This window comes from Contarinia nasturtii, unplaced genomic scaffold (genome assembly GCF_009176525.2).
Source record: "Contarinia nasturtii isolate CC-2019 unplaced genomic scaffold, AAFC_CNas_1.1 Cnas_scaffold_187, whole genome shotgun sequence".
In the NCBI taxonomy this organism is placed as follows: Eukaryota; Metazoa; Arthropoda; class Insecta; order Diptera; family Cecidomyiidae; genus Contarinia; species Contarinia nasturtii.
In genome coordinates, this window is record NW_022197544.1 from 1,664,645 (window position 1) to 1,691,249 (window position 26,605).

At 32.7% G+C, this 26,605-nt stretch overlaps 1 protein-coding gene across 1 annotated transcript; it reads left to right on the forward strand.

Annotated features, from left to right (window-relative positions):
• LOC116352667 (protein hedgehog) lies at positions 1-26,228 on the forward strand. The gene is made up of 3 exons (XM_031785413.1): positions 1-1,254; positions 18,450-18,711; positions 23,733-26,228. Exons 1-3 carry the CDS (start codon positions 970-972, stop codon positions 24,401-24,403), a joined length of 1,218 nt encoding a protein of 405 aa, XP_031641273.1. The 5' UTR covers positions 1-969; the 3' UTR covers positions 24,404-26,228.
• The last annotated feature ends 377 nt before the right edge of the window (positions 26,229-26,605 follow it).

Below are 26,605 nucleotides of genomic sequence, written 5' to 3' on the forward strand. Positions count from 1 at the left end.
AAGAGTGTGTGGCAATCACTTCGTATAATGCATTTGATAGTTGTAGAACATACACATATCGGAAGTGTTAATCCTTGATTTGTTGTAACCAGTGACTGTGACTGTGACTGATGACAATTTAACGAAATTCATTCATAATCATCGTTTTAATTGACTGACTTATTTCGATTGTTACATTTTCATTAATAAAAATGCGCCAGCGAGAAATTTACGATAAATTATGCGATTAATTTATGGTTCAATGCAAACCACTGGATTCGCTCAATTATCATTATCTTTTTTTTTCTTCGTAAAGAATTTTTTTTATATATAATGAATTAAATGGAGAAGAGTATTGAGTGTAAAAAAATATCACAATTTTTTTTTTTGCGAAAAAATATAAATATTGAAGAGAAAAAACGCGTCGGCCAATTGTGACGGACATAATAAAAAGAAACCTGTACAAATTTGCGTGAAAAAAAAAAGAATCATCCGAATTTCAGTGAAAATTTTAAAACAAACCTATCCGTTCTGAGAAATTATGAAAGTGCATTATAAAATTCAATAATTAAAAGCCACAAAATGACCTATATAAAGGCATAACATGGCATTAAATGAGATTTTTTGTACTGTATTTCAAGTGCTTCAATTGATACATTTTCAATCACACCATACACAGGATTAATTTAAAATGGAATTTTCGAATCAACAATACGCTATTACCTATCTACAGACCGAATAAACAAAACACCGATAAGGATTAAACTGATTCGAATGGTTATAATATAACGAAAACAAAAATCAACAAAAAGTGCGCTCAAACAGTGAGTTTTATATGTTGTAAATGAGCAAAGAAAAAACAAACGAATAATAAAATTTCGAAATTCAAATTTCTAAATCAAAATCTATTTGCAAAATCAAAAGTTTCGTTTCTCAACGCATTTTTCCATTTCCTAAACAAACGAAAAAAAAAGAAACAAAATTATCAAAATGTCGATGTTAGTGATATTAGTATTGTTTGCAATTTTCACATCGGTAATGCCGTGTGGTCCTGGACGGGGCATCGGTGGGCAAAGACGTTTTCGAAAACCAACACCATTAGTATTTAAGCAGCATGTGCCAAACGTTAGTGAAAATACGATAAACGCATCTGGTCTACAAGAGGAAAAAATTACAAGGAACGATGAAAAATTTAAGGATTTAGAAACAAATTATAATGAGGATATAATATTCAAGGATGACGAGGGTACTGGTGCTGATCGTGTTATGACACAAGTAAGTAGGCGCAGAAAAATAAAGGACAAACCTAGAGATAAGCACAAGAGAGAAATAAAAACAATCAACCCAACAACTGAAATATGTGTGGATGAAAATGCCACAATACGTGTGACAAGAAAACACAACCAAACATTTTTTTTTTGGCTTATTCATTCACTCAACTTCTTTCTTTCGTTGTTTTATTTTTATTTTTTGTTATTTTCATTTTATTTTCTTCATTGTAATTCTGTCTCTCCGTATCATTTTAAATATGAATTGCTTTTTATGTTTTTACATCGATTTTCAAGGAGTTATTAATAGCCATAAATCATGATTTAAGCGTTAATCTTTTATATCTTTTGAGTGAGATTTGGTGCTTGTTCTACTGACAACATTTAATGCATTTTTTGATTTGAATATTTCAACATGTTCCATTGTACAGAGCGTTTAGCTTCTGATCATCAATCATGCGACGTTTGTGGCCGTTACATTCGCTTCTGCAAAGGTTGCCATTACAATTTCCCGTAAAGTGTCTGACAGTAAATTATGATAATAATAAATAATTTCATTTTTTAAAAATGTTTATTTGCTGTATTTGTCCGTTTAGCAGAAGCCGAATGTTATACATACAAGTAAATTACCTGAATTGTGCGTGTTTGTTTCTTATTTTCTTTAAATTTATTCACGCATATAATTTGCAATGAATTTGATTTCATTTCAAATTTCTGGCCCATCAATTTTTATTTAAATTTTGAACCGCATTAATACGGGAATGTAGCATAGCCGGTTCTTTCGTTTAGAATTCAATGTAAACTATGAAAAGAACGAGCTGCGTAAAGCACTAATTTGATTGAAGCGAAAATGAAAAGCGTTGGTTTGATCCTTCATCATTCTCATTGTAACTGTTTTACGATACAAACCCAATCCAGCTAAAACATGGCATTAAGACCAATAAACATGAAATTTTTTCATTCAAAATAGGTTTAGTGGTTTATGTCCACTTAATGTTTGCCATTAATTTCGCGGTAAGGTTTCATCTGAACCAAAAACGAAACTGAACACAACACAATACATCATCAACAACAACAAAAATATTTTGTTCCCTTCATCGTTCATCGTACCACTCTTTGAATGAGGATGGGTAAACCGCAACAAAATGACTATATGGCATCAAAGTGAATGTTAAATGGTACTAATAAACAATATACAGTCAATTGTCACCTACTCTGTCATATCGTGGTTTACATTTTATGGATTCTTCCATTTTTCATTAGCAATCGATCCTCAGCTAATAATTTTGGTCAAATTATTATAAATGTTTTTCTCTGGGTAGTTTTTTCTCTCTTTGTCCGCTTTTTTTTTTTTTTGAACTCGATGCAACAAAACTGCAAAATTTATTGAAGTATTTTTCAAATTTTATGATATTGTAATAAATGGGCAATAAAGTTGAACGAAAACTTTTATGATGGGGGCTGTTGTAACCATCTCTTTTGCGTACCTGAGACTTAATAAACCGGAGCATAGATCGGTATGATTAATCAACGGCCTCGAATGATGTCAGTGCCCAATAAATCGACCGTTGACGGAAGTTTATCTATCTCTTGTGTGTTCTCTCTCTCTCTCTCTCTCTCTCTCTCTCTCTATCACTCTGGTTAGATATACAAAGTCATAAACAAAATGAAAAGTGCATTGTAAACATTATATATCCTCATGAAATGTGTAGTTTTTAATATATTTTATTGACTTATGATATATGATATGAACAATATGAATAAACCGAAAATAAAACACACACCAATGGTGAGAGAAAGAGAGAAGAGTTTAAATTCATGATAGGCGTTAACATCAATTAGTAGACTGATCAATAAGAATAAAATAATCGTTGTTTATTGTGCCGAATTGTTTTTTTTTTCATTTTGCATTCGTTATTGATTGTTAATCTCTGTCGAAAATAGCGTCTTAAAGAAAGAACGAAAACTGTAACATTGTTGCAAATGGTGATTGATTACTTAGCTAAATCGAAATGAAAAAAAAAGTAAGCCGCGGATTTGCATTGAATCTTTAAATACGCTACAAAATGATCTGTCAACACTTACTAGACTTGGCAAAGCCAAGGGCGCCGCTTCATTATCATTTTGTTTTCATAGAAACTAGTGAGAATGTCGAAGAAGATATTATGATTTGTTACCATTGAATTTATTTGCTCAATCAGACGGGAAAAAATTGTATTTCGATCTAGTTGTGAAGCATCAATCTTCTCGCATCGTGTGCAAACCCTGGTGAATCGTGAACACAACGGCGTATTAACATCAAATTGTATACACAGACACAGACCCAATATTATCAATTTCATTCCCACGGGACTCTCTGCGCTAATTTGTTTATTCTTTTATTGAATAAACTGTACTGATATTGAATTCAGAAATGAAGCGATTGCATTGACAGCAGACGGTTTCATTTTCAAATGAACGATGTCGCGGTTTTCCATGTGGACATTGCATTGTTTAAAATCGAAATAAACGGAGTGTGCTGCAATTTTAAATGATTTTTTTTTAAAGCAACAATGATATCGCATAAATACACAAAGTGTGCACAGATTTGTTATCATTATACGACACGCTGACGTTATAAAATCAACTGAATATTAAAAAGAATTGAGAAGTTTGCAAATTCAACAATTCTTCAAATGGAATGCTTCACAATGTGCATCTATGACTAACGTTTCTATTGATCATACAGCATTTATCCATTGTTGAATTCCACAAGGATTGAGCTACAGATGCCTTCATCTACTGTTTTTTTCCTTTCTTTTCGAAAAAATAAACGGCATTTTTGTTTGAAATATCTTTGACTTGTTTATATTTGGCGCAGCTTGTTCATTTTTTTCTTCTTCTTTACTGTAGAGAGAGAGAGAGAGAGAGAGAGAGAGAGAGAGAGAGAGAGAGAGCGGCTCGCATTAAAAGCCACCCTTGGGCTGAAACCGAAATTCAACCGACCCAAACATAACAGATTCGTTTAAAGTCAACTGATATAATTCACATTTAAAATAAACTACAATTGATACCTTCCGTAAATTCAAGCTGCACAATCATAATAAGCCAAACAAAGCAAATGTGTGCAAATAAAAAAGAAAATATATGTATACACTGGTATATCTCAACAAATATCATATTCCATGTTTCTTTTCATTACCGCAGTCTCGTTGGTGACGGTAAATGCACATTAAAATGGTTCTCTGAAACAATTTTATGCTGTGGAATTTGCCGCATTGCTAAACAAAACAAGACAAATACAAAAACAATAAAATGTCAAAAAAAAGAAACATTCACTTGTAAGTCTATGCAACAAAATTCATAGATTTGCAATTTACTTCTTTTTGAAAGCCGTAATCAATGTTGATGTTGCTATCTTTTTCACAAAACGGTGCTTTTCACGAACGGAAACTGTTTAAAAGTGGAAATTCACAACCGTCCATATCCAATATCTTAGATATTGCTTTATTTTTGAAGAACTAATGTAATAAAAACAAAAGAAGTTCCCAATTCTTATCTACATGAAAATTGCATGATGCATCGTTTGGCGGCATCCAATCAAACCGAATGCTGATAGAATCGTGTAAAATGTTGGATGAAAAATAAAACAAAGTATGTTAAATCTTTAAAATGCGAATTTGATTGTATGTTATTTGTATTGCGCTGCCCTATATGGCCATAAAAGCACCCACAGCGGTTGTTCTTTTTCGCTTACTCTCTTTCAGTCTCTCTTCACAGACGGAAAAATTGAAGACGAAAAAAAAAGATACACACGAAAAAGCTTGAAAGGCAGTAACAAAAACAATCAATAAATTGAAGAAAAGAGAGGAAGAAAGAACCAAAGACAAAAAGAGCTATTGAACGGTTGTGAAGTATGTGAAATGTTTACCCGTCAATGTGCAAACAAATCGTCCTATGTAAACAGACGCTTTTTTTGTATACAAGTGACGTTTATTTGTTATTCACTTATTAATTTTAAATCATTTAACACTTATATTTGTTCTACACACTTTAAAAATGAATTATTTGAATAATCGGTTTCTCTCTTTGTTTCCGAACGGCATTTGTTTTCGTTTTCATCATTTTCTGTATGTGTTTATTCGTTCTCCATGTCTCACGTTTAATTTTGCTTTTTTTCCAATTTATAATGCAGTCGGTTTTATGTTCTCTGTTATTTAAAAGCAAGGTGTACAATTTTTGGTATACCGTTCGATATATTTGTGTGTGTGTGTTCCATACACAATTGCTCATTCGCTTGCTTGTTCTCTCTCTCTATCTATCGCGCTGCATTTTGTTTTATCGGCTAAGCCGTGTTCGAAATAAAGTGTTTGCGGTTGTGCTTTTACGTGTACATTTCACAAATATTGACTGTTCTTATGCATCAAAGTTCCCAATCAATATATTGATTTTGTATGAGGATCAGACTCATAGTTCGATGTTGAAGACTATAATTTTCATTCGTTTTTTTTTCGTTGTTGTGTGGTTTCTTAAAAACAATTTTATGCATCCTTCATCACTTATTTCTAGATATAGTTTTCAATATGGATGGAATCTTTTTCGATAACTTATATTGAAACAAAACGAGAAAAAAAAAGTCTCATCAAATCATATCGGATGAGGTAAACATGCACGCACAAACGTAACACCAACCGATCAATGTTGGTGTCTGTCTCAAAAGAACTTCAAGTAGTTAACCTTTCTCCCTCTCGTTTCCATAATGTACACACCAAACAAGTACAGTCATATCAAACCATTCTCATTTGATTCGAGATCAAAACTGACGTGATGAGTTTTATGCTTTTACTTTTTGATGTATGCTTTCATCGTAGACATAGATGTTTTTTTGGCTTCCAAACTAAAATTCAAAATCAATGAATTCTACTGCGTTCACCTTTATTTTACAGCATGTCATTTTAAAATCATTTTATGACTAACTATACCACAGATACTTATTTTTGAATAAGTTTTTTCAAAAAAAAGATGCAACCAACACTTTTGATGTGATCTTTACGCTTCGTGCATACCATTCACAATTTTTTTTTTTAATCAATTTCACTTCGATTCAAATCTTAACAAAAACATTTTACCTCACATCACGACAAACGTAGACCCACTCCTATTTTCAATTCCTTTCCTTGATGGTATGACCTGACTGAATAACGGCACTGAATCAATAACCAAAACACAATCGAAAATGTTCAAGAATGTTTACAGCAGATTTGTCTTGATTTTTCGATTTTCTTAGAAAATCAAAATCCAAAGAAAAGTAATTGAAATCCATTTGAATTTTTTTTGTTGAAGCCAAACATCTTCTCATTGTAATACGTTGTTTCAATTGTATTTTTGGAGAAAAAAAAACGTAATTGTTTTTATTTGTTTCAAATCCATTACAAACGTACACAAAACACAAGCATGAAGGCATGACATAGCGAATGAACATTTACTAAACAAGGATTTACAAAAAAAAGAGAAGAGATACATAATAAGTGATTATATCAATATTTAATTAAAAACCGGATTTTCTGAAGATTTTGTATGTAAGCTAAGTGCTAATCCATGATGTAATTGAAATGCGTTTAAGCTTTTTTCTCTATCTATGGGCAAAATCCTCTCTTCAACATCAAAAGAACAAGGAAAGTCTTAAAGTTAAAAAGTTACCTTTATCCCAATCGAAAACATATACGTACTTTCTTTCTTTCTTTCATTCGTTGTTTGTCTGTATTTGAAATGCAATAATGCATATATTGGTACACATTGCCGTAGAGAGTGTTATGCTTGTTATCTTAGCCAACTTCAAACGAAGCAAGTGAAGGTGCGCGTTTACCTCGATCGAGTATGAAATAGTGGGAAAAAAAGAGCAAAGATTGAAAATAAAACAAGCATATTTTTTTGTGTGTGCCTCATTCGCGTCACTTGTCACACTTTATATGTAAAGTGTACATATATACATATGCTGAATATGTCAAGTTTGTTGTTTTTCTTCGCCTTTCTGCTCCTCCATGACAAATGTAACAATTTTGATTTTTTTTCTTCGGTTGTTGCTGGTTTTATGGAATGTCACATATACAGCAAAAGGTGTTAGCAAGATTGACATGCGCTTACGATCATTGCGGCTTATTCATTCAAAGAGACCCCGAAATTAAACACACACAGAGCTATCACACACACCAACAATAACGAACCGGTCATGCGTGGGAATTAATCATACGGTGCGATTCATTATATTCCATGAAATACTGATGATTTGCTTTAAGATGTCTTTAACCAATTCTTGTCTATCTGCATCATTACAAGCGAAATTGGAATCAAAAAAAGAAAAAAACGTTGTCCGCTTCATAAATACGAATCGTTATCACAATTGATTTGTGACTTTTGTTTATTTCAAACGAAAAATACACAAAAAAATATACATTGAATTTATTTTAATAATAAATATTGCTGGCCACAATGTACATTTTGTTTTCTTCGGTGGACATTTATTTGCAAATAAAAAATTGCCGATTTGTCGTTTTTTTTCCTTCTTGAATGTATCACTTGTGAGCGCAACTTCAGCTCCAACTGATCTCAAAATGAGTGGTGAGATACCGTCACAATTTTGACATTGATTCATTTCTTTGCCTCTTCTGTTTATGTCTCATTGAATATGTTGCGGCTACTGCATGTTGAAAAATGACAATAATAAACAAATAAATTAAAAATTTGTTAAAATAAAAATTGATTAATGATTTGGACACAATATGTCCACTTATGTGTATGCACATTCTTCCATTTAAATAAATTATCGAAATCCAAATGAAACGTATCCGCGACGAGTAAAAGGCAAATGAAACTACACACATACACGCACACAATCACTGATGAGAAACAATCAACGAGCTGTCTAAAACCTGCACCGTATAAAAGACAGAATACGCAATGAAACGAGTAACAATGCATAAGTATTCAACAAAACACGAATATTATCACAATTTACGTTAAAAACGATGTCGTTTAGTGTCAAAAGGTAAAAAGCAGAACTCATTATAAACGATAAAATACTAACATTAAAAAGCTTTAAATTAATTTTTTGTTGTTGTTATGTTTTAACTTCACATTTGTTGGGTGTTTTGTCTGTGGTTCGTCGTCTTTATTTTTTCGCTCGAATTGTGTGTGTGTTTTTTTTATATGTCGTGCACACTATCCTATGTTTCGTTTTGTTTTGCAATTTTTGCTGTGTGTGTGTTTTTTTCTTTTTTCTCCTCTCTCTATCTTTCGACCCGTTGACGCTTCAAGTTATTTTTGGTATATGTTTTCGAGAGAATTAATGTGTACTTTAATAGAACGTGTTTATACAAATTATAAACGCACATAGAAAAAGATATCACCGTGCAGTGAACGCTTAAATATCAACAAACGTTGACATTTAAAGAAGAAGAATCAAAATCACACGCATCGATCCGAATTGGTGTTGTTTCCTTGGAAAAAAGCATCAAACATATACATTGATTTCTATTTTGAAAATGTGTTTTTTTGGCAATACAAAAACTTGGCATATATTCTCACTCACCGAGTAGTGCAACGTTCAAGTGTCCACTGTACAACATTATTTATTTGCTTCTTTATGCCTCATTTTACTCAGTTCCGTTTATCACGTATATTTTAAATGGAAAATTTCTTCGCATTAAATGAGTATAACCGGTACACGATGAGCAGTTAACCTACTCGGATGTATATTGGTTTGACATCACGTTTAAATGATCAATAGATTAAAGTGTTTTACTTTACTCCTTTGGTGGATCCCATGGGACAACAAAAATGGCATACAAATGATCGGCGTATTCGCGTGTGTGTGAAAGATTTAATTCCAAATCATTTGCCCATTGTTTCGTGAGGTATTTGAGCACAGTTTTCTTGAATCATTGGTAATATACAAGTAGAACTTTTGGTTAAAGTTAAAAATTGAATTAAATCAAAATGCTTGAAATAATTTCTGAGACCTGACGCTTTTCTGTACGTGCATAAAGTACACCAACCTAAAACAAAAAATAAAACACTGTTTGGTGTGATTATTGTGGATCGTTACATGTAAAATGTAACGCTTTTAAAAATCAAACATTCAACAATCGATTGTCACATAAAATGAGGAACAAACATTTTTTTTGGTCGACCAAAACCATTGTCACTGATATGAATGAATTGATATAAATAAGTAAAAGATAAAATTTGAAAGACTAAGCCAAATGAAGAGGAAAGGCAATCCAATAAGTTAATCAAATCGAATTACACAAAATATGATGTAATGAGTGTTGTTTTAAAATTTGATACTGATTCAAAAATATAATACATCAGCATAGGCTTAAGATTTGTTGTCATGACTTTCTCGTTAAGCATTTTGTGGTTAGTGGAACGTATGGTTGAACAGCGACACCGATTCATTCAAAAGCATCAACACACAGGAGTATCACCGTGAAAACAACTTTTCATTATTTGTTCTTGGGACATATTTCTCTCTGTTTTCTTCTCTTCTCTTGATTTTTTTTTGTTTTGTTTTCGTTATGTTATATGTGTGTTTTCGTCAACAAATCGAAAACCAAAAAAAAAAAATCATTTTTGAATGCGTATTCACCTGGAATAAAAGGCATCAACGTGCCTGTCCATCCTTTTCGACCGAAATGCATCTCCGAAACCGATCAAGATTATCCACTGTTTTGATTGCAACATAACATTATACGAAATGACACATGAACAAAAATTGTACAATTTGATTAAAAAAAAAAAAATGAGAGAGAGAAGCAAACGAAGAAGTAACATATGGATAAGCATCGCGTCGGGTAGCGAGCAAGCGGTAACCGATCAGTAAAATATCCACAGTGATATGCACGGTCTGTTGGTGATATGACATTGACATAGGTAACGCGTGAAATTTGAATCCACTTCCACACGGCATGCATTACATGCATATCAATCGCATGGCACAATGTCGATGACAAGTAAATGAGCCTAATAAGTAATTTATTTGAAATTCATTTTGTCATTCATTGATTCATTCATTCATACCAGAACGGCCATACAAAGTGTGAACGCTAATCACTAAACCTCCGCTTCATTCTACTGTTTCGATTTTCGAACCGTTTTCATATCAATACAGAAAAAGAAACAAAAAAAAAACAACGACGGAAAATATCCGAGCACCAAAGGAGCGGGATAAAAAAAATTGTTCAAAAAAGAAACTGCTGAGAACTTTTGAGAAGGAAGAAAGAAAAATGTTGCTTTCAACTATAAAATGTGAATATGTTTATTTATTAATTTGATACTTTTCGATGAAAATTCCAGCGCCAAGTAGAAGTGCCATGAATGTTACTATTTTACTATGTTGTTATTGTAATTTCACTCAACGTCGAACCGTAAATTGATGAGATGTGATGGATTTCAGATGATGTTTTGAACACCCTTTCTCATCGACACATTTTATTCTATTTCATTTTTTTCACTCTCCCTCTCTCTCGATCCCATTTTATTCTTTTCTTTCTTTTTAATTTTGCTATCAATTTAACAATAGTTTTCAATCAGATTCGGAGAAATTGTTCAAGAGATTATTTGCATTTTTTTTTATTGAAACGGCCTATGGTTTTTGAGTATTGAACCGTACCGAAGTCAATAGCATTTGAACAAGTTCTCTATTCCATTTTCTTGAAATCTCTTTTGCATGCTTCGTTTTCATAATATTCAATAATAATCGGGAATTATTTATTTTTTATTTACACAAACTGTATTGATTTCTCATGGGGCTCATCCGTTTATTTTTCGATGTATTCACAATTATTTTGTGCAGAAGTTTCAATGTTATGTTTTTGTTGTTGTTTATCAGTTTGGCCCTTGTATTAAATTTGCAAATTCATTAAAGTCCATTCATGCATCAATAGAAATCAACAATATGACATCTTCCAATTTCATTGTAGTCGAAATAAAATATTAACATTTGTATTCTTTTCATTCGTTATGAAAGAAATAACAATATTGATCGTCGGTTTGATTCGCTTCTGTTACGATGGGACACACTTTTGAGGCCAATGCTATTCATAGTGTATGCCAAAAATGTACAGTAAACGACAAAGAAGGTAGCATCAAAAGGAGAAACGAGACAAGATTGATGACAACAAAACCGCAATACAGGAAGATCATGTCTAAATAGAATGTTAAAAGGAAAAATGATACACAAATTTTTTCGCTCAAATACAAAATGGTCATAAGGAAGAAAACGAAGAAAAGAGAAACAGAAAGTTATACATCAGATACTTATAATGAATAGAATTGACTTTTATGCTGTAAATCAATTTAACAATAGATTTATAGATATATATTTGTTTGCTTTGACTGTGCGTGTGTGTTTCCTTATGATTGGCAAAAGGATTGTTTTCAATTCATTGTTTTTTACCCTGTGTATGTGTTACAAATATTACATTTGCAAAAGTTATTGCAACCGAAAAATATAAAATATTTGATATACGGGGAATTTCGAATGAATGAAAATGGACCGCAAGCTGCTGATAATTTTGCTGCAATTCAAGCAGCAGTTACCAATAGTGAAAAGTTTAGATAATGCATTGTTGCGATTTATGGCTTCCATGAGTCCAGACTTCAACTGGAAACTAAAGCGAATGCGAAAATTGTAACATCCTCAATACATAAACGTGAAATTTGTAAATTGTGCAATTATTTCGATAAAATGGTTTTGTATACATGTGAATGCTCATCGATGAAGATCAGACAAAACAGGAAAGAGAAAACATTCCATTCTCATCTTTCTGTGTTGTTTGCACGAGACCTGCATTCGTCGAATGAAAAAAAAATTTGCCTTGCGATATCGACCCATACCACAAACCGAGAGAGCAAGAATATCGGGAATATCTGAAAAAAATAAATAAACGTAATAAAATAAAATGAAATGAACAACCAAACACACATGTACACACACACACACACACACATACGCACACATATAGGCATACATCGAAGTTAGTAAACTTTGGCGGTGTCCGATCAAAAGATTGCCTTCAAAGTGTCTTTTTCTCTTTCCGTTTGCTCTTTTGGTCGCTGTTATTGTTGTTATGGTTTTGTATAAACAAATACAAATAAAATCCTATTTAGTTAATATATAAAATGTAAACAGGGAAACAGAGAAGAGAAAAGGTATGAAAGGCACATACCTGTGATACGAACGAAAATATAATACCACAATATAAAGGTCGAACCACACATTGTAGAGAGCGAGAACGAATGAAAAAATAAAACCAAACGAAACAGAGACAAATAGAAGGAGCGAGAGAGAGAGAGAGAGAGAGAAAGAAAGAAAAAGGCGCAACACGATACACCCTGCGAAGTGAACAACGAAACATAAGTATAAAAATGGATTTGAAATATACACAATTATAACTAATATTTTTGTGATCGTGTATACACACACTCAATCGAATGAGTGGTCCGATACAAAAAGAAGAAGATTCTCTCTTTCTCTCTGTGTGTGCTTTTATTACAATAAATAACAAATGGTAAAATGGAAACTAGAGAGATGACGGACTTTTGTTGTTCGTTAGTTGGTTTTCCTTTTAAAGAACAATAAACAAAAAGATAAATACATTTTGAACGAAATAAACGAGCCGACGATCAATAAAGTACTAATCTACGGTGTAAAGCATAAATGTGTGTGACACGAGACGGTATGAAATGAAAGAACGTCGCACCTTCATACAAAAAAAAGGCATAACAACAACGAGTACATTTGATTTAATCAAACAAATCACTCAATACACGTTATGATCCATGCATACCGAAACGCTGATATTTGTCCATTTCTTCTCACACACACACACGACTCTCTCTCCATCTCTTTTCTCTTCTGCATGCAAATGCGTACACTCAATACCACTAAGTCGCTGAATATGAGATTATATTCCGTAAATAATTAACTACCGTTTTGAATATATCATGTGTTCTTGCCGTTTAGTTATTCTTTTTAATTAGAATTGGACGCAAGATAAAGAGCTGAATCTTTGAGTTTAACGATAACAAACATCAATTAGGCAACATGCTAATCCATCTTGAATGCTTTGTTTGGTAGCGCAGCATATTATCGGAGAGTTGAGTGTGAAATGAACTTTATGATGCTCATACGTGCCATGTATGTCTTACACGACAAAGCAAACAAAAGCCGTAAACCATTATTATACAGATTCATAACTGTTGAACAAAGAAACATGAAACACAACAATTCCGTTATAATGGCGTTAAAACATTAATAATTTATGCAAAATGATGTCAGCTCACAGGAAAAATACGCATCGTGCCGTACGTATCGTGCCATACATACGATGATAGCCAGAAGAACAAAAAAAAAACATATTCTGAATTCATCTTTAAATGCGTATTAAATAACAAAATTGATCGTTTGATTACAGAAATGATCGATCATTGATGCGCATCGAATATTTTTTTGTAATCAACAAATTATTTTTCGTTTTGATAAACTTGACGCGATGCCATAGATGAAAAAAAAAGAAAATGCCCGATACTCAACACATTCGTAAAACACAGAGAAAGAAAAAATTATTCTCACGCATATGAACCGATTTATTGATAGAAAATTCACCTGTACTCCTCCTAAAAAATAAAATGGGCGTGGTTTAAAAAAAAAACCTTTATTTCTTCATTCATTCAAAATAACCATGGCATTTTCACCATCATTTTCTCCAAAACTCATTTATTTTTTTATGTTTTGAAAACAAAAATGGAATTTATATGGGAAATTTTTATTATTGCGATTTAGATTGGAGCATACGTGTAATTTATGAACGAAGCCATATATATGTTCACCATCGAAATATAATAATATACTAAATTAAATCTAAAAATTTGAATTTTTCAAAATTGACTTAATCTTCTTCTTTCTCTCAAATTCATCGCATCCACACTAAATAATTGGCTGAGGTTGACGTTGCAAACAACTTGATCGTACAAAAAAAAAACAAAGAGAATCGATGCGAAAGTCAAAAGATGTTTATTATCCATATTTGAAGCCGGCTTGTTTTATAAATAGAAAACTGGTCTATTGAGATTAATTTCACAAACATGAATGACATTTTCGGTGGTTCCTTTGAACTCTTGTCAATGAATTACTCGGAATGGTATTGTCTGTTGGTGCTTTCTTATCGTTTGTTTCAATAACAAACAACATGAAAACCTATTGCATTCGAATGATGGTCATCCGTGTGAATTAGATTCCTTTTTCCGACACATTTTCCCTTTGATGTTCGATTTGGGTGGTTTTTCTCTTCTCTCCCTCTATTTGGTCAATCATTTTACCCTAAATGACAAATATTTCATTGTTTGCTTTGATCAAGATAATAGCTAAATGAACAAAACAAAAACCAACCGTTTGACATTGATTGTTGTTCGATTGTGTAAACATTTTGGTATCACACAGATTCCATCTTATGATCGCTTCATATCAATAAATCAATGCGTTAGATTAATAAGAGTAAGTTTCATTTGAAAACAAAACAAAAAACGATCAAACCTTTCCGATTTCAATTCAATATTTAGTCCATTGATAAGGTATTTATCATTTGAGAATTTCACTTTCTGAACCTGAAAAATTTCAATGGCGTTCAAATGCACAGTCATTCGTTTAAAAAAAAAACGAAAGAGAGAAAAATCGTCGAAGAACAAAAACGGCCAGCCATTCGAAATATCATTATTGATCTTCGAAAACCAGCCATCCTGCGAACATCGAAAAAAAAACAGCATAAACGAACCGGGAGAATCTATTCACTTTCAGGAATTTCTTTTCCAAAGTGTTTGTAAATTTTTGTACGTATATAAGCTTTAAACGCCTCTACCACTAACAAGTTTTGTGCCGCGTTTGATATCTCCTTCTACCTGATTCTCTTTCACATACAATTTTTTTTTTCCACGGTAAATACTTCTCTTTGTATATATACGTATCTGAGAGAGTATATACGTGTCTGCACGGCCATTTTATAGCGTTAAGCTGTTTAATATCATCTTATTATTCTCAACACTTTTCTTTTTATTCTTGTTCATTTCTGTTTCTCAAGCCTCCTTTGGCGATATTATTATGTTTGTGGACTTTTGTTGCCTGCTCATGCTATCGGGGCCAAAATAATGGCAATCGGTGAAAAACAGATACAAAAATTTAAAAATACGACCGCAGCATTTAAACGAAGTAGTTTGCTTTTTATCAGAATTTGTTCCTTTTTTTACTTTTCACATTCGTTGCATGGAAAAAAGAATAGTCTCAACATTCGACATCAAAAACCGATTTTAATAAATTAAGCTGCATTCGCATCTCTTTTTTTCTCAAAACTTCGACTGTTGCCAACCGATTCAAAATGAGTACAGCCATATGACCAATTTTTTTTTCTTATAAATTACAAATCGAACTGAAATTCTCAAAAATCTTTGTCAATTTTCTTATAGAAAATGGTTGAGAAATCGCCATAGAATATCATTCAGATAAAGAAAAATGAAGGCCAGTTTCAATTATTGAATGTTTCATAGTTTAATGCAATTCGCCAACTCTACTTACATTTAACAAAAAAAAAATACACACACACACCATTTTATAGTATTATATTAAAAATTTAACTATGTTGCGCAAATGTTGGCTGGTTTTTCTCTTTTTTCTTCTTTGTATGTGATCAATACAGTATACCGAAATGTATAAAATAAGAAAACATTTTAACGAAGAAACCATCACATATTTCAATTTACGATTCGTTTTCAACGATGTAAACTGCCACAAACAACATGTGGTAACAAAATTAAAGATTCACACAAATTGTCTAGCAGAATATACATAAAACGAGAAACGATTTAACCAAAAGAGAGAGAGCGGGAGAGAGAAAACGTTAATGCGTAGAAATCAGGTATGAGATCAACTAATATGAAATGCAATCAAGGCAAATTTGGTAGAATTAAGAATCGGAGTGGATTTTTATGAAACTGACTCCAAAAATTATGAAAAAAAAAAAATGAAACACTAACGAAGCCAAATGAATAAATTGTCAATACAACGTTCATTGCCGGAACTAAATAGTTCCATTTAATGAATTGGACAATGGATACGGTACGAAAATCGCCGGCAATCACATTTTCGTTGAAATATTCGGGTGGACAGCAACTTTCATGTACATACGATGTTCATTACATGTTTGTGTGCCGATTTTTCATGTCGGCTGGCATTCATTTTCGATCAATGCCGGTTGTGTGGTGTGTATGCAATATGTAGAAAGTTGAACATTTTCCATCAACTTTGATTTTTTCCGCCTAATTGAAAATACTCGGGCCATGTCGTTATACATTTTATTCAACATTTTGAGAACAATAACCTAAGCCTTGGACTTGAGTCAAATTTATGCCATTTGTTTTGACATTGTTTGTAAAAACATTGGGCTGCAATTTCTACACAAGCTGCCAATGGACAAACAATGAAAAATAAAACCAAACAAAATCCTATTCAAGTCAATGGATATCCTGAATGCTCCGAAAATTGAAAGCTGAAATTGTGAAAAGTTAAAAAGTCATATAGAGAGATCGTAGGAGACAGAAAGAGAGAGAGGAAGAGAAGGAGGGAGTGAGAATACAAAAACACCGAACAAAAAAGGAATTTTTTTTTCTTGTTGTTGCACATTTTTGCGTTTGTCTATTTATACTTGAATAGGCGTAGAGAGTGTGTGTGCAAAAGAACAGCATCAACAATGTACGAATGTGTTGCCCGCATAAAAAGTTCAATAGCAGAACTAAAGAAAGAGAAAAGCATTTTTGAAAATGCGTCCATGAAGCTACCGGTGAACAATTTTGCTGCGTTCGTTCTACCATCATCCTATCTCAGGCCTTTGTTAACAATTCCATTTCCATTGTTCGCCTTAATTCTTTATGAATATGAAAAAATTAGAAACAGACACACAGCATGTAACAATTAATTTATTTTATGTATTTTCACCAAATCCAAACGAATTACAAACAATTTCAAGATTTCAAACAAACTGACCGAAAATCTTAAGTCAACAGAGAAAGATAAAGAGGTGAACGCTTCATTGCACATTTCAAAAAAAAAAACTCTAAATGGCTTAAACACAAAATTAGAAAATCACTAAAATCAATCAGCGCGGCAAACGCGTACATTGTGTGCACACACACACACAAACAAATAAATACGTAAACATACTCAAAATTCAATTGGCATTTTTTCAGTGTGGGCCATTAAGTGAACGCGCTTTTCGCTTTGAAATGTTCCGGCAATATGAGTAGCTATCGGATAAATACCAAATATGAGTTTGCATGAATTTTACCACGTTAATTTTTCCGAAGCTGCTATAAAACATATAACATTTTCCGAGAAATTTTGTTAGCAAAAATCTATTAAACGTTTGTCACGGACATTCGACGACAAACACCGTTCATATTCGGTACGCTCACTAAATAAACGTATTTTTCAAACGTTAATTTCCATGGTACATAAAATTCTATTTGTTTGAGAATAGAAATTTTCTATGTGCCTTTGCAGATGAGGTGTGTATCGAATGGGCAAATGCCAAAGAAATAATAAATAAAGCCGAAATGTCCAAGGCAAGGTTAATAGCTCATTGTACCGCTTGTTGTAATTTTCAAATGGGATGCAATGCTAAGGAGTTAGTTTCCTTTCATTGAATTGCTGATGTTGACATAGTTTTTGCGCCATCCTTCATTGTAGTATTCTTCTTGTTATTTTTCGTTATATTTTTACCTCAGTGGACACTACACATACAAGTGATTCCAACGTCGTCAAACAATGGCAATTTTGTATAGGCAGCATCAGTAAACATAAAATCAATCTAATGAATTTTTTTTTTCGTCTCTCAAAATCGCACCGGTAAAAACGAAAGAAAATCCTTCCTGAAACAGCATGGTTTCGGTGTTCTGTATTTTCAAATGCCGATATGGAAGTGAATGGAATAAATAGCCACAATGTCAATGAAGAATGACACAAATAACAGAAGAACTAAAAGAAAATGAGTAAAAATAAAACTAAAACGAAAAATGGAAATAACTTCAAATTTTTTTTAAATGGTAATCGATTTTATTCTCTTGTTTTATTGATTTTCTCCGTTTTTTTTTCTCTATTTCTTTCTGCTTCAATTATAGCGATGCAAGGAAAAATTAGACACGTTAGCAATATCTGTAATGAATCAGTGGCCCGGTGTCCGACTACGTGTCATTGAAGGATGGGACGAAGACGATGCACATGGCTTTGAATCATTGCATTACGAAGGTCGAGCAGTTGATGTTACGACATCCGATCGCGATCGAAGCAAAAATGGAATGCTAGCTCGTTTGGCCGTTGAAGCTGGATTCGACTGGGTGTATTATGAAAGCCGAGCACATGTTCATTGCTCCGTTAAATCAGGTAAATTCATTTTAACTTTTATATTCATATCAAATAGAATGAATCGGTTCGAAGCCACGTATTATCCAAAGGAGGAAAATACAACAGCTAGTTTTCATAGCAATGAAGAAGTCCAATTCACACCAGTTTCAAGTTTCCACTTCTTGCTATCAATTTTCACATAACTCAAACATTAACAACAACAACAACAAAATGAAATGTGCACATACAAAACATTGTACATTGAATGTCGGTTAAATCGCGTGTGGAACGGACGACGGGATACAATCTCCACCGGATTTTTTGTACGGCATCACAGCCACAGCTCGTACCCGCCATTTCCGACAGAAATTTAACAAAAGAAAAAATGAAATGCACACACCAAAATCAATCATGTAAAATTACATTTTAACTTGAAACAAGTAACGTGTTATAGCTCCTTTCATTTTCTCATCAAAATTTAGCTCTTTCGAATATATATATATATATATTTCAAATCTTCTCTTCTTTTTAATTTTTTTCAAAAAGTTGATTTTGAAAGCGAATCCAAATACGAAAGACTTGTTCATTGTTATTTAGTATCCTTTATTCAAATTTCGTACGTGACCGTGATTATTTTTCCGTTTCAAATGTTTTTTTGCATAGATATGGGCGTTTTTGTTTCCATAATGAATAATTTTTGCATTTTTAAAAAGAAAGAAAAGTAACGCAATCGATTGTGATGGCACTTTGCGTTCACAGTAGAAAAAAAAAAAATTTGGCTGTAAACGGTGCGAGAAACAGAATATTGATGTCGATAGGTCGATTTTGTATATTTGAAAAATGCATGTGGCGATTAATGTGACCGACCGTGTTGACCGACCCTTGTCAATACGAATAACAACCTGCTAGCCGTATCACTAATACGTCGTTAAAAAGTGATCGCCATCATTAGGAAAACGTGTTTTACTAAGTGGCTAGACAATCAAATGCATATCTATAATAAAACGATAATTTGTTATATTTGATCTCTGAAACCTATTTACGAGCATGGGGGCATACATGTATACGTGTACGTATTATATACTAGTGCGCGTGTGTTTCCTCCTTTTTGGTGTTGATCTTCAAACGCTCACACACAGTTACTCAAAAGGTACGAGCTAACGCGCATGCAACAGTTTTAAATTAATTTTCATGACATAATGGTAGTCAATTTAACTCATCGGCAGTGGTTGAATATGATGCGCACACATTTGTTGTTGTTGTTTTTTACCGGCACAAAATTTATTGTGAGATAAATATCTTGAAATCTTCTTCTTCTTCTCCTTCTGCTGCTATTTAACGAACAGATTTGTGTGTGTATTGAATTTTCTTCTGAAGAAACACGATGAACGTTTATCACGTAGAGGCATAAATGTAAAACCTCATTTTCATTTCTTCAGAAAGTTCAGAGTTAAAACGCCAATGGCTTGCGGTCGACCGAAGAATGAAACGAAACAAAAAAAAAAGAAGACGACACACATACACAAAGAGAAAAGAAAGAGAGAAACGAAAGAATGGTTTTTTTTTACCGAATCGATCGTTCACAAAGCATAAAATAAAAAGAGGATAGAATTCACGGTTGAGGAAAATGTTGTTCAGATGTTTTGACTTATAATAGAAAAAATAGCATTCATGTTAAAAACTAAACAATGTTGGTTGCGGTAAAGATACACGATGCGCCCGTCTTTTGTTGTATCGAAATTTGTTAAAAAGATATAGTGTGCGCCGGACATAGTTTTTCTCCAAAAGAAATAAAAAAAAAATTATAAATTTTGTTCAAACAAGGCACAGTGGTTGGTTTTCATTTCTGTTTTCATTCTTCCGTTCTTTTTTGTTGTTGTTATTTTGAGTCAATGCTTGTTGATTCGATTGACTTCGTGTGCGCATCGTTTCAATGTAGGTCGAATGAAATCGGATGAAAATCTTTTAAAATCTCACGATGCCCAAATATTAAATGAGATACGAAAGAAAGAGATCCAACCAGTTGCACCATCAAATAAATTATTGGCCCGCTATTGCTTTCCCTTTTTCTCCACACAAACCTATTCTTCTTTTTCTTTATCAAGACAAAACTACTGCTGTTAAAGAGTCTTTTTGGTTTTGGCTGCTGCTATTTGTGTGCATGTGTGTGTGTGTGTGTGCGCGTTTTTTCACCACAAATTGTCGCTATCATAAATGTGTTAACAAATGCCTGTGATATTTTCGAGAACGGAGTGCGTGTTACCATTATCATAGACATTACATTGTGAAAATTGTACACCTTCTTGACCGTACGATTTGTTTCTTCTTGAAGATTTATGTCGTGTTGCGAGCCCTATCTATTCCGATAAAACAAAATGCATATACCTTTGGCCGACATAGTCATCACTTTTGGAAAGAATATGAAAGTAAGACAAAACGGACAGGAAAAGGCCTATTACGTTGTGTGATAAATTGTAAATGCGTTTGCGGTGTGCAATGAATGTGATGTTCTTTGTTTTCTCTCAGTTTAAGATTTTTTTTTTTCATTCTTTCGTTTGTTCGTTACTTTTTTGTGTTCGCCCATCAACGGCAATACATGGTCATGGTTTATTTTTTAACTTATTCTTTGTTTTATTCGCCAAAGTCAAAAGCAATAATATAATATAGCATATCTTCTAAAGTGTAGCACAGAACAGTATTCACTCCAAAGGTGAGATAAAAAGAACACCGATGGGGTATCTGCGCCGTTGTGTCAGTGTGTGTGTGTGTGTATGTGTTTGCGCTTGAGTTTTTTTTTGTCTTATTCATTTTTGGCTGGGCTTGTGAAGCTGCTGAAGTTGCTGTGTTTTGTGCATTGTATGTACCTGTCTTTTTTTCGGTGTGTATAGTAAATGTCAGACAGAGAGATCACACAAAAGCGAAAATATAAGTTATAACACATGCATAATACGATGCCTATTCACAAATACAATGCGAATGAGTGCGCCTGTCGCTTACACTTAATAAAAAGAAAATGCTTACCACCAAACCAGTTTTCGCATAGCAGTCTGTTATATCTGTGATCTCTCGAATTTGTACACTTCCACAAAAGAAGAAGCACAACAAGCAAGATCTTTACACCGCGGGAATTTTCAACATTAACCGCAACAAATCCATAGGCGTGAAAATATTGAAATTTTGGAATTTAACCATGCTCGTCACCAGAAAATTGTCAAAAAGCAAAAAAAAAAACCATAACCAAAAAAATAAAGAAAAATTACGAGTCAACTCATGTTCTTGTTCTTAAAAACATTTATCTTGGTTTTCGGCCATTTGAGCCTCACAGTGTGAGGGAAACACATCCTCATCGAATGAAATTGCAATTCACTTCATCGACGAAAGAACACTCTTTGATAATTATCAAATTCTTTACCGATAGTTTTTATTTTTCTCATCCAACCGCTGAATGAGAACTTTGCACTCGAAATATGCGAATGATAAAAATCTTTAATTTGTAGGCCCGACATGTTTTATTTATTTTAGCTTCAACGATAGTACAAAATCTTACAAAGTGATTTCCAGCTTCACGATAATTGATTCCACTTTTATCCAATTCATATTCTGCATCAGTCACTACGGATCTCAGATCCTCTGCACTAATGCCTATTAACGTAGATTGTTCTACGATATGGAAAAAGTTCTTCCATGGTATTTGACACAAATCTTAATCGAACAATTGTACTAAATTGTAGGTCACATCGAATAAAACTCATCTTTTGATACAAACTACACCGATAGCTTCAATAAAACGAGAGTTTCACTCAGCGCTGCTGCCATCCAGAGCATATCCATAGGATATATGCTTGCTGAGAATAGGACATTTCGATTGTGTGACAATAACCATTGAACTCTTAAATTTAAGACTGCAAATGTCTTCTCCCCAAAAGACACGCATCCTGTTTCGAAATTAATTTTCTACGAATCGTTTGCGCATTATTTTCCACTAAAATCACTTGAATGAAACCCGATTTTTGTCTATCTTTCGAATGCGCTAAAGATTTTTCGCTTTTAGAAGAAGAAAATAAAAGAAATAACGAGTAAAAACCATGTAAAGCATCGGTAAAGCCAAACATCGCCAAGAAAAGGTTTACACATGATCTTTGGTTACATGACGCTGTATCTTCTAAAATATTTACTTTGATTTCGTGTGTTTGTGTCAGCAGCAACAGCAGTTCCCTGTGTTTGTGTGCTTGAGTGTTGAGATTTGCGTATATTTCGAAATGCAATGTATTTTATTGCCTTTTTTTATCCACATATATTCTTTCATCTTTTTTTTGGGAATCACATTGGGTGTCGTATCATTAATAAGTTTAATTTGACATACACAACCAAAACATGTCAAAACATGCTGGTTTCCTCTTGTCTCTCGTTTTTCGTTCATTCTTCATTTCTTCTTCCTTTTCGGTTCTCTTTCTTCGGTCTTTATGTGTGTGCTGAAAGTCCTGAATGGTTGGTATGTTCTTCAATTGAATGTCGCTTTTGTATGCATTAGCGTAAATCTTGTTATAAATGCGCTTGGTCAAAAATATTTGTGGTTATCTATATTGTTGTATGGTATAAATTACATATTTATGTAAATCGATATGTATGATTTCTCATATTACGGACGACTGAAAGGTAACAGAGTTAAAAAAAAGTGAGACGAAGACATACAATGAAAAAAGAAATGGGATGAATCGGAATGTGCATGTAGTTTTTGAAAATTTGGTTGAGTAGCAACTAACAGTTTTTGATTAATGACGGGCTCTTCAGATGTTAGCTGCTCGTTTTTTTTTTCTTTCTTTTTGATTACACAATGGCTCAGTGTCATCACTTCTTCTTTTTTGTTTTGTATGAACATTGAATAATTTTCGAATTTTCTTTGCATAATACTTAAAGTCGTTCGATATTCATTCACGCGAAAGTCTTTGTGCTTGATATGTAATGATTTTTGTTCTTGTTGGCTCGCTTGCTTTTACCGACTTCTTTTTTCTGTATCATTATGTCTAATGTTCTGTTTTTTTTTTTTCGCTTCTCCACAGATTCATCGCAACAAGCACATCAAACAGGATGCTTTACTGGCGACAGTACTGTTCAATTGGCCAAGGGTGAAACTCGTCTGCTTAGCGAACTTCGAATAGGTGATCATGTATTAAGTATGGATAGTGATGGTCAACTTAAATACAGCGAAGTTTACATGTTTTTGGATCGCGATGAACAGCAGAGGCGAGAATTTATTCGATTTGAAACTGATGATGGTTATGCAATAACAGCAACACCAAGCCATTTAATATATACGTGGCAAACAAATGTGAATCCAGTTGCGGCCAACAATATAAATACAGCCGATTTTCGTTTTGCCGAATTAATTCAAGTAGGCGATTTTGTGTTGGCTAATATAAATGGAACGCTTGAACCGCGACGCATCAAAAAAATTACACAAGAGTTACACAGAGGTGTTTATGCGCCACTAACATACGATGGTACGATAGTTGTAAATTCAATAGCAGCATCTTGTTATGCTCTAGTCGAAAAACATTCCCTTGCTCATGTGAGCTTCATGCCGATGCGATCGCTGCACCGAATAGAAGAGATGCTTGGCTTTACCAATGACATCGACACCGAATTGCCGCGAGGTATTCATTGGTATGCCAGCGCACTCAATACACTTAAGGATATAGTTTTACCATCAAAATGGTTTTATCACTCATGAAAGCATACAATTGTACATAAAAAATGAACCTAGACATATATATACAGTATATATAGTATACTTAGATATAGATTTAGGCATTTTCAATTAATATTTCATTGTATATTGTTTTCTTTTTTGTTAGATAATGAGATAAGAGCTAGATTTTAATAATATTTAGATTTGGCCGCGTGTTGTTGGTAAAACAATTAAAACAGACAAATAGAATAATAAATGTACCAGTAACCTCGTTTATAATGTTACTCTTCTCTCTACGACACTTGTATGCCGTTGTTGAAGCTAGACAAAAATAAAAATAAAATCAGATTGACCAAATCGTGGTGATCTTCGTTGAATTGTTGAGATTCAAAGAACGCTTGCACATTAATTTCGATAGTATAAAACACTTAGAGCTGCGAATAAAATCGCAAAAATGATAAATCGCCTTTAAACAATTGAATATAGAAATTCGAAGTCCGTCAATTTTCTTAATTTCATTTATAAATTGGAATCAATTTTATCAATTTATATACATCTAGAAATGTACTAACTCTTTTTAAATACAAAACACCTAAAAACAAAGATATATCTATAGAGCGTATTATGAGGATGAAATAAATAAACAAGAAAAATGTATCAAGATATTTTGTTAGCAAATAAATTAAAGAATAAAAAGCTACTTAGTTATTAGATAGGAAACAAATTTGTTATTAAATATGAATTCCAAATAACTTATAAATGTGTAAAGAAAGCAACTGTATAAGTCGGAAACCTTTTTTGTTTCCATATATCCATGAATATCACATCTTATGAATAGTCAATATTGAATCTTATGAAATCAAATTATTCAATCTAATGAATGAAACACAACTCATCCAAAAAGTTCCACAAAACTCATCAAAAGTTTGCATTCGCCAGTGATGACAAAAACAACCCAAATTCAAGCCATTTTTATTTGATGAAAACATATTATATTACAATTCAAACATTGCGACCGGCTAGCAAGTCATCAGAGCCAGTTTTTGATAAATAACGAGTATTAAATTGAAATATCCACCTTTTATCAATATAGCTGGGCTATCTAGCTACCAAGTTTCAATGTCTGCTATAATTTAAAAGAAAAACATGGAATAATTTTATATAAACTTTCTTCCTTGTTGCCGCCGATGGTTAAAGGGAATTCATGGGGATGCTAGGATGTGCCAACATGACGACTAATTTTTTAATTAGCTTAACATTATTATTTAAAAAAAAAAAAGACACACACACACAAGAATGTCTCAGCCATCTTAATGCAGGCTTGGCAAAATGACACCTGACAATAAATGCACAAGCACAAAATTCGAATTATGTTTATGAAATCAAATGATTTCACTTGTTCTTTGTTCTGTAAACAAATTGAAATATAATTTATATATGACAAATAGATGTTTCGCAAAGCATACACTGGATATTGATATGTTTCATGTTACACAACTCACGTACCAAAAGGTGTGCCAGGAAAAATAAAAAAATTAGACTATGATTGTATGCATTTAATTTAGATTATTTACTCACAAACTAAAATAATGCGATTAAATAATTAATATATTCACTGAACGAACTCGTATGTATATAATTTTTTATATTATTACTACAACAAATACAACGACAACAGAATAGCAATCTATTTTTGTTTGCAAAAAATTGTCCTGTGAATATAGATTTTAATCGACTGGATTATTTCGTATAAGAGCTAGAAAGTATATAAAACAAATGTTCATCAATTTTAAATGGCCTAATCAAAATTTGTAAAAAAAAACGTTTAGCACATAAACAGGTATTTAAATCGTAGACGATTTTGATGACCCCCTATTTATTCAATACAATAGTGAGTTTAAAAGATAATATGAATAAAGAACAACATTTTATATTAAAATTCAAGGATATTATTTCATTTCCACTTATAGAATTTGTACTGTTACAAGTTGTACTTACAACCTTACCATTACACGCAAGTAACATACAGGTAACACAAACCTTTCAATGTTCTGCAGCTCGTTCTTTCTTATAAAGCTTTCAAAGATTCAAATTAGAATTTCTGACTTGATTTAATCAAACTTTTAAAATAACATAAATTTAGGCACTCGCCAGTAAGTTGAATGTTCAGCTAATAAACTTCTAAATATTTTTTTCTTCAATTTTAAATTATATCGCTTTGAAATTTGTGTTTTTTTTTTTATA